Raw genomic sequence first — 8,614 nt, 5'->3', positions numbered from 1 at the left:
TGAAATAATATATAGGTGAAATATTATTAGGATTTTACATATGGAGACACATTGTGTCTATCTGTTCCTTATTGGTGATGTTAATTGTAATCACTCAGTTAAAATGCTGTTTAGTTTCTCCAGTGATAGCTACTACCTTTTAGTGTTGTAATTAATAATTACTTTATGGATAGATAGCTTATAACTATGTGACATTCTGTTCCCTATCAAACTGACTTCGCATAGATTTAGCATCTGTATCATTCAGGATCCCGGCAGGAGACAAGAGCACACCAGTCATGTGAGCAGGGAAAATGTAATACAAAGAATTATTAACTAGCAAAAGGTGGATAACTACTAAAAAGGGATACAAGAGAACTCTAAGATATCCAAAAGTAGTAAGTCGGGGGGAAAAAGTAGCTACTGCCTCATGGCTGAAGAAGAGCACACACTGAAGGGACTTAGGGTTTAGGAGATACTTCCCTCCCTCCTCCTGCTCCTGACATGCCCCTTCCCCACCCCCTTGCCCCAAAAGACTGAGCTAAGACTTTTTAAAGAGGGTATGACTACCACAGGAATACACAGTCTGCTACCACGGGGCAAGGCCAGAGCTCCATGGAAGTGGTCACTGGATGGGGAGGCTGTGTATAGCCTGAGTGTGTGACTGTGGTTGGTCCACTGAGGTCCGTTGAGATGAGTGCTACTGGCCCTTCCATAACCAGCCCACTGGCTCTCAAGCTGAGTAACTGAGGACAGAGGATGAAGCCCCCACAAAAGTGCCTTCCTGCTGCTATCATTACAGTGCCCCTCTATCACTCTCTATTGATAATGTCTCACATTGCCAGCTGCCACAAGAGAAATGTTTACAGGGTAAGGAGAGGTTTGTAGCACACCCAGAGAAATGATCCTTCAGACAGAGGGGAAGGCCACCTCTACAAGTTTGGGGGCTAGATCTGATATAGTGTAAATTGACTGTTGCTAGACATGCGAGTGACCATTTTGTTCAATGAGGGGTGGGGAGTAAGACTGGGGAGATTGCATAAGAGCATTTTATTGTTATTTAGTGTTTTAAGGCATTGTGTAAGATGCTTCATACATATTGCCCCTACTCCTCATTGAAACCCTGAGAGATGAGTGTTACTAGCCACATTTTATAGATGAGGAGACTGAGGTTCAGAGAGGTTAAGTAACTGGTTCAAGTCAGCCCAGAATTAAAATCCTAGCCTGTCTGCCTCCAGTTCTTACTAGACTACCATACCTTAGATGACATTTAAACGAATGTGATTATCCTATAGGCCCACCATGTGGATGCTTCCAGGGCAGAACCAAAGCTGGGTTTCTGAATTTATCCTGCTTGGCTTCTCCAGTGACCCCACATCCAACAGGCTCCTCTTCATTGCCTTCCTTCTCCTCTACCTGAGCTCAGTCCTTGGCAACGGGCTCATTGTCATCCTGATATGCCTGGACATGCACCTCCACACTCCCATGTACTTCTTCCTGTGTATCCTCTCCTTGCTGGATATGGGCAACGTGTCCACCACCGTGCCCCAGATGCTGGTGCATCTTCTCACTCAACCTCAGACCATCTCCTTTGCTGGCTGTTGGCTGCAAATGTATATGTTTGGTGCCCTGGGCCTGACTGAATGCATTTTCTTTGTAGTCATGGCTTATGACCGATATGTGGCCATCTGCTACCCTCTACGTTATACTGTCATCCTCAGCTGGGACCTGTGCACATGGCTGGCAGCTGGGACCTGGGCCTGTGGTTTCTTCTTCTCTCTGATCCATACGTTTTTCACCATGAGCCTGCCATACTGTGGGCCCAACTTGGTCAACCACTACTTCTGTGAAGGTCCCTCAGTACGAAGCTTGGCTTGCATGGATACTCACCTCATTGAGATGGTGGACCTGGTCATCAGTGTCTTCATGGTTGCTGCCCCACTCTCACTCATTCTGGCCTCCTACATACGTATTGCCCAGGCCATTCTCAAGATCAAGTCCATGCAGGCCCGCTACAAGGCTCTCTCCACCTGTGCTTCGCACCTGACTGTGGTCACATTCTTCTATGCTCCAGGCACCTACATCTATATGAGGCCCAATTCCAACTATTCTCCTGAGCAAGACAAGCAGATATCACTCTTTTATAATGTCTTCACTGCCCTGCTCAATCCTGTGGCTTATAGTCTGAGGAACAAGGACATTAAGGAGGCTTTTCTCAAAGTGATGGGGAGAGGTAGAGTGGCCTGGTGAGCCTAGGGACCTGGGAGGGACCTGGGGTAGAATGTCCAATGCTGAGGAAAGGAACAGTGTCTATGATGTATAAAGCCAACATTATACATTTAAACCAATATAGTACTTGGTGAGTGGAACAAATGTGGTACATGAAACCAACATGGCTGTCGTGATCAATTTGCTAGATTGTGGTGCAGTGAGAAACAATTTCATAATCTCAATGGCTTACAACAGCAGAAGTTCATTTGTTACTCATGTTGCATGTCAATTGTAGGTAGACTGTGGCCTTCTGCCATTGGATTCTTAGATCCAACCTGAAGGAGTAGACCCTCTCTGGAATATGCCAGTCTTATGACAGACAGAAAGGAACAATGCCTCTGAAAGCCTCTGCTCGGAAGTGAAACACATTTCTTTGCTTACACCCTTTTGGCCAAAGCAAGCCACATGATCAAGCCTGATGGCAAAGGGCAGAAAGTATTTTCTTCCCACAGAAAAGTAATGAAAGTTACGTGGGATGGGTATGGATGTATATTCCCTCTACAGTGGGAGCAGCAAATAAGGGGGGGTGATAATATAATCTACTGCAGTGGCACTGAAACCAGTAGAAAACATGTAACCAAAATGAATGTGGTAACTGCAAGTCACATGGTACATGGACACAGTAGAGGGTCACTGTGATGTAGGCAAAGTGGTACACGTAAAAAATGTCTGTAGCCAAAATTGAAAATTAAGCCAATGGTATATGGAACTAGTGTAACCCACAGACCTGATTTGGTGCATGGAACCAATGTGGTTCATGGGGCCGACATGGTGTACTCTGCATTGTCTTGTGGAAGGACAGAAAACCTGACATTAAGTGACCTGGGTTCTAGTCCCAACCTTGCTAACTTGTCTTGTGACTTTGGACAATTTACTTCCTTTCTCTGGATCTTATTTTACTCATCTATAGAATGATCACCTTAAACTGAATGGTCTCCAGGACCTCATGTCTCTAAAATTCTATGTCACAGTAGGTGGAATGCGTGAAACTCAAATGCAATAAACTTGTGAATCTTCTGTGAACCCTAGGAGAACTAAGGAATCCATAGAATAAGAGTTGTTGCATGTTCCCAAATGGGCAGCACACTTAGCAGTGCCTCTTATTCTTTCAAGGGACCTAAATGACACATGAGGCTCTCTAAGATGGCACCTAGCCTCAGATTTAGCATGGGCATCCAGCTTTCTCTTAGGCCTCATTGATGGCCCAGAGCTCTTAGGGATAAATCAGTTCAACTTCAGTATTTCTTGAGCATCCATTAAAACCCAGCCAGTATCAGTCCCCGTGGAGCCCAAGACAGATCTGTGGAGAGATCTGCAGTCATGAAATCATAATGCCACATCCCAAGAAGATGCCACAGTGACCTCATGTGGAGTGATGTGGGTATCAGACACAGAGGATCAGGCTCCACCTCACCTCACTCCCATCCAGCTCTGCGTACCTCAGCACTTTGTAAGCTCTCTAGAGCTTGGAATCCAGGAGTAGGGGAGGGAAACTCCAAGAAGATTGATATTATTCTTCCACCAGTGGAATGATAGGTTGAAATAGAAATTAAGGTTAGTTACTGAAAAATGAAGTTTCAGAACTCTCAGGAAATAAGCAGAGTTCTGTGATATAGAAAAATGGAGGAGGTAAACCTGCTTATCAAGAGCTAACAGGTAGGGCCTTGGGGAGGAATTAAGATTTAGCTGATAACTGAGGATAAGAAAGAGTCACTTGTGCAAAGAACCAGGAGAAGGGAATTTCTGGCAAGAGGACACCAGGTACAAAGGCCCCAAGTCAGGAAAGGACTTTGCATTGTCTGCAGAGCTGGAAGAAGGTTCAGGTGGTCACAATAAAGTGAGCAAGAGAGGTAGAGATAACACCGAGAAGTAGGCATAGGACAATCCTGAAGAGCCACATAAGAAGTGTTTGCTTTATGCTGGGTACAGTGGGAATGCTTGGATTCTTACCGGGGATCTGGTCCAGTCTTACTGGTGATAAGCTCTGCTGTGGGTGTGACTTGAGATGCCTGGAAAGGAGGTGGGAGAAAAAGTCACTGGGGATGGGAATGTTAGGGAACTCACAGGCCAAGAGTGAGAATAAAGAAATTCCCTTTTAGAGAGCTGCAGGAGATGTGGTGTCCCAGGGAGAATTCCAGGTTGAGGGTGTTGAGAAGGGTGGTTGCTGATCATGGGACTGAAGTTGAGATGACAAAGAGAGGGAGAACTGGGGAAAGGGAGAAGTAGGGATTTGGGCAGTTAGGATGAGCAGGATTCATGAGAAATAGGAGTCTGGGAATAATGGATGACTAGAGAGTTCTGGACTTCTGGTGGGATCAAGATTTTGTCTCTAGCACTTAGGTGCAAATTTGGGTGGTGATACAATTCTAAAGGATTTGCTCAGAGACGTAACAGGGCTGGGCTAGGTGGCAGATTTGAGTGGGTGAGTACAGTTGCTCAACGATTCCAGTAGCTGATACAACAGAGTTCCAGGTGGCAGTTCCGAAAGGCTTCAGGCAGAAAGTGAAGGGTCCCCTGGGATGTTGGGGTGTTCCCTCCCCCATCTCAGGAGAGAGAAGGAAGCTATGTAGCTGGTGGAGGGAACTTGCCAACTGTTGAGAGCTTCCTGCTTCTGGCTTTGCAGGGAAGGGGGCTGCCTGGATAATGGGGACAAGCTCTTCCTGGCTGTTGGAGTTCCCTCCAGAAGGTGGGGGGTCTGCTTGCTCACTCTTCTACAACTATAGGTCAGGGACCAGAACAGGGGAGAGGAGAGTCTTGTGGCTAATGTGTGATGAATTTTTATTTGCCTCTCTCCTAGAACAGACTGTAACAGATTTTGTAGTTCAGGATAGTAGATTTTATCTTAAAGGTGATGAACTACCTATAATTTTAAGAACCAAGGATAAGGAATGGGGTGGAGGAGAGAGTGACACAGTATCTTCAGAAGAATGGGTTGGGAGAACTGAAGAGGGGGTTGGATTGAAGCAGAACACTTAGTGGGAAGACCTAGGCATAATTTATGAAGGGGCTAGACTTGGATGGTGGCAGTGAGTGGGGAGGTGCTGAAAGATGGGATGAAGAAAGAAGCAAGAGTATGTGATGGCTTGGTTATGTTGGTGGGAAAAGGGGAAATCAGGGAAACTATGGATGTTTTAAGCCAGCCTGACCACTGACTCTGCTTCCCTGCAGTTCACTGATGGGGAGCGCTGATTGTCAGCTGCCATTTACTGATCTCTGGCACTGCTGAAAGGAAGTCACAGGCCCTGTCCTCATGGAATTTGCAGTCCACAAACCAGCATGGTTCTTAGGAAGCAGATAAATACTCAGGGGTGGGGTTTAAAATGTTGTTAAATTAATTCTCTGTTAATTTGGGTCTCTATGAGGGTTTTTGTTTGTTTGTTTTAAACAAAATGGGGATAGAGTGGGTCATAGCTGTCTACCTGATGGCATACAGGTCAGCCATTTGGGGAGGTAGTTTGGTGCTAAACTGACGTGTCTGTCTCTCCAAATTCTTTGCCCTTTTGTCCATTTCTCCAATGATGACCTCAAAGTTTCCTCATGGGCAGAGTAATAAGCTACCACTTAATGCTTCTTTGTTCTTGTGCAAGAAACTTGTTTCCCAAATCTGCTTTCTCTTTTAAGAGTGAATGTTATTGTAAACCACTGAAACATGAGAAAGATTTAAAAATCACAAGAGATTTTTGCTGAGCCCTATGCAAATTGGAAACTTAGATGAAATGGATAATTTCTTAGGGAAATGTGGATTACCGAAATTAAACTTTTTTTTCGATCTTTTCCTCTCCTAGGCTTTAGTTTCCTCATTTAAAAAAAATTGGAGTATAGTTGGTTTACAATGTTGTGGTTTTAATTTTTATTATTTTTTAAAAATGTTCTTTTTTGAGGGGGAGGTAATTATATATAATTATAAAATTTAAATAATTATATATAATAATTATAATTAATACATAAAATTATATATTATATAATTTAAAAACTTTTTTATTGATTTGTAATCATTTTGGAATGCTGTGTCAAATTCCAGTGTAGAGCACAATTTTTCAGTTATACATGAACATATATACATTCACTGTCACATTTTTTTCTCTGTGAGCTACCATAATAAGATCTTGTATATATTTCCCTGTGCTATACAGTATAATCTTGTTTAGCTGTTCTACATTTTGAAATCCCAGTCTATCCCTTCGCACCCCCTACTCCTTGGCAACCACAAGTTTGTATTCTATGTCTATGAGTCTGTTTCTGTTTTGTATTTATGTTTTGTTTGTTTGTTTTTAGATTCCACATATGAGCGATCTCATATGGTATTTTTCTTTATCTTTCTGGCTTACTTCACTTAGAATGACATTCTCCAGGAGCATCCATGTTGCTGCAAATGGCATTATGTTGTTGGTTTTTATGGCTGAGTAGTATTCCATTGTATAAATATACCACATCTTCTTAACCAGTCATCTGTTGATGGACATTCAGGCTGTTTTCATGTCTTGGCTACTGTAAATAATGCTGCTGTGAACATTGGGGTGCAGGTGTCATTTTGAAGTAGAAACCCAGGACTTTATGCATGCTAAGCACACACTCTACCACTGAGCTATACCCTACCCCCTACAATGTTGTTGTTGTTGGGTTTTGTTGGTTTTTTTTTTTTTTGAAGTTTTTTGAAGTTTTACACCCTGTAGGTTTTTTTTTTTAATAGACTTTCTTCTTTTAGAGCAGTTTCAGGTTCACAACAGAACTGAGCAGAAAATACAGAGTTCCCACATAGCCCTCCCCACCCACACATATATACTCCTCTACCCTCAACATCCCTAATCAGTGTGCCATATTTGGTACAATCAATGAACCAACATGGGCACATTATTATCAGCCAAACTCCATAGTTTATATTATGGTTCACTCTTGATGTTGTACATTCTATGAGTTTTGACAAATGCATAATGCCATGTAGCCACCACTATAGTATCATACAGAATAATTTCATTGCCCTAAAATTCCCTTGTGCTCTATCTATTCATTCCTATTAATTTCTGGTGTACAGCATAGTGATTCAGTTTTACATATATATATATATATATATATATATATATATATATATATTCCTATTCATATTCTTTTTCATTATAGGCTATTATAAGATATTGAATACAGTTCCCTGTGCTATACAGTAGGACCTTGTTATTTATCTGTTTTATATATAGCAGTTAGTATCTGCAAATTCCAAACTCCCAATTTATCCCTTCCCAACCCTTTTCCCCTCTGATAACCATAAGTTTGTTTTCTATGTCTTTGAGTCTGTTTCTGTTTTCTAAATAAATTCATTTGTGTCATATTTTTAGATTTCACATATAAGTGATATCATATGGTATTTTTCTTCCTCTTCTCTGGCTTATGTAGCATGACAATTTCCAGGTCCATCCATGTTGCTGCAAATGGCATTAATTTCTTCTTTCTTAAGGCTGAATAGTATGCAGAGTTCATATGCAGAGACGTGAATTTAATTTTATGATCTAGTGTAAATTATCTTATAGATTAGGTCTCTGATTCTTTTTCATAACCAAGTTGTTTGCTCTGAAACTGGTCATGTGCTCCTGCAGGTCTGTTCCTTTAAACACAGCAACTACATTTCCTCTGCTTTCACCTCCTTCCCAACATCCCCCTAAAAGAGACACTGGTTACTTTGTAATTCAGTTCATCTAAAGTACATAAGGTAGTTGTCACTTTGCACAGTGTTTCAGGACCAGAAAAATGACCTGCTTGCTGCAATCATGCAAAATAATCTGATAAATTTTGACAAACTACATTATTAAATGTGTTGTCAGGGGTTGCCAGGAGCTTCCATGCCCTCTTCAGCCTGCCACCCTCCCAGCACCTTGATGTGTTCACTCACCTGGAAGCTCTCCAAACCCTGCACCCTAGAGGTTTTATGGAGATTTCCCTATGTAGGTATGACTTATCAAATCATTAGCCATTGGTGATTAACTCAATCTCGAGCCCTTCTTCCCTGGAAGTTAGGGGGTAGGGCTGAAAGCTGCAAGTTTCTAATCGAGGCTTGGTCTTCCTGGGGAGCAGCCCCCATCCTGAAGCTATCCAGGGGCTGCTAAGAGTCGCCTGGTTAGAACCAAAGACCCTCCTACAACCCCTATCACTTAGGAAATTACAGAGGATTTAGGAGCTCTGTGTCAGGAACCAGGACAAAGACCAAATCTCTTTCCATGACATCACAGGTCACCCCTTGGTCACTGACCATGGATACCTTTTAGCAAAAGGACTTTAACAGTTATGAGATACCAGCACACATCTAGATTCCCACGTAGTCATTCCTAATTCATCTAGTTCATCATTGCATTGTATGAAAATGTCTCCCAGGTTT

At 42.5% G+C, this 8,614-nt stretch overlaps 1 protein-coding gene across 1 annotated transcript; it reads left to right on the top strand.

Annotated features, from left to right (window-relative positions):
• Positions 1-1,281: 1,281 nt before the first annotated feature.
• Positions 1,282-2,229, top strand: LOC102531578 (olfactory receptor 2D3-like). The gene has a single exon (XM_006215870.3). The coding sequence runs from the start codon at positions 1,282-1,284 to the stop codon at positions 2,227-2,229; it is 948 nt and encodes a 315-aa protein (XP_006215932.1).
• Positions 2,230-8,614: the final 6,385 nt, after the last annotated feature.

The sequence above is a fragment of the Vicugna pacos genome, chromosome 13, assembly GCF_048564905.1.
Source record: "Vicugna pacos chromosome 13, VicPac4, whole genome shotgun sequence".
Taxonomy (NCBI): domain Eukaryota; kingdom Metazoa; phylum Chordata; class Mammalia; order Artiodactyla; family Camelidae; genus Vicugna; species Vicugna pacos.
The sequence above is the reverse complement of the archived record's forward strand: the minus strand, read 5'-3'. Positions and strand labels throughout refer to the sequence as shown.

What these genes read in the sequence shown, in the direction of transcription:
- LOC102531578 (XM_006215870.3), top strand. Translation starts at nt 1,282, where the DNA reads ATGTGGATGCTTCCAGGGCAGAACCAAAGCTGGGTTTCTGAATTTATC.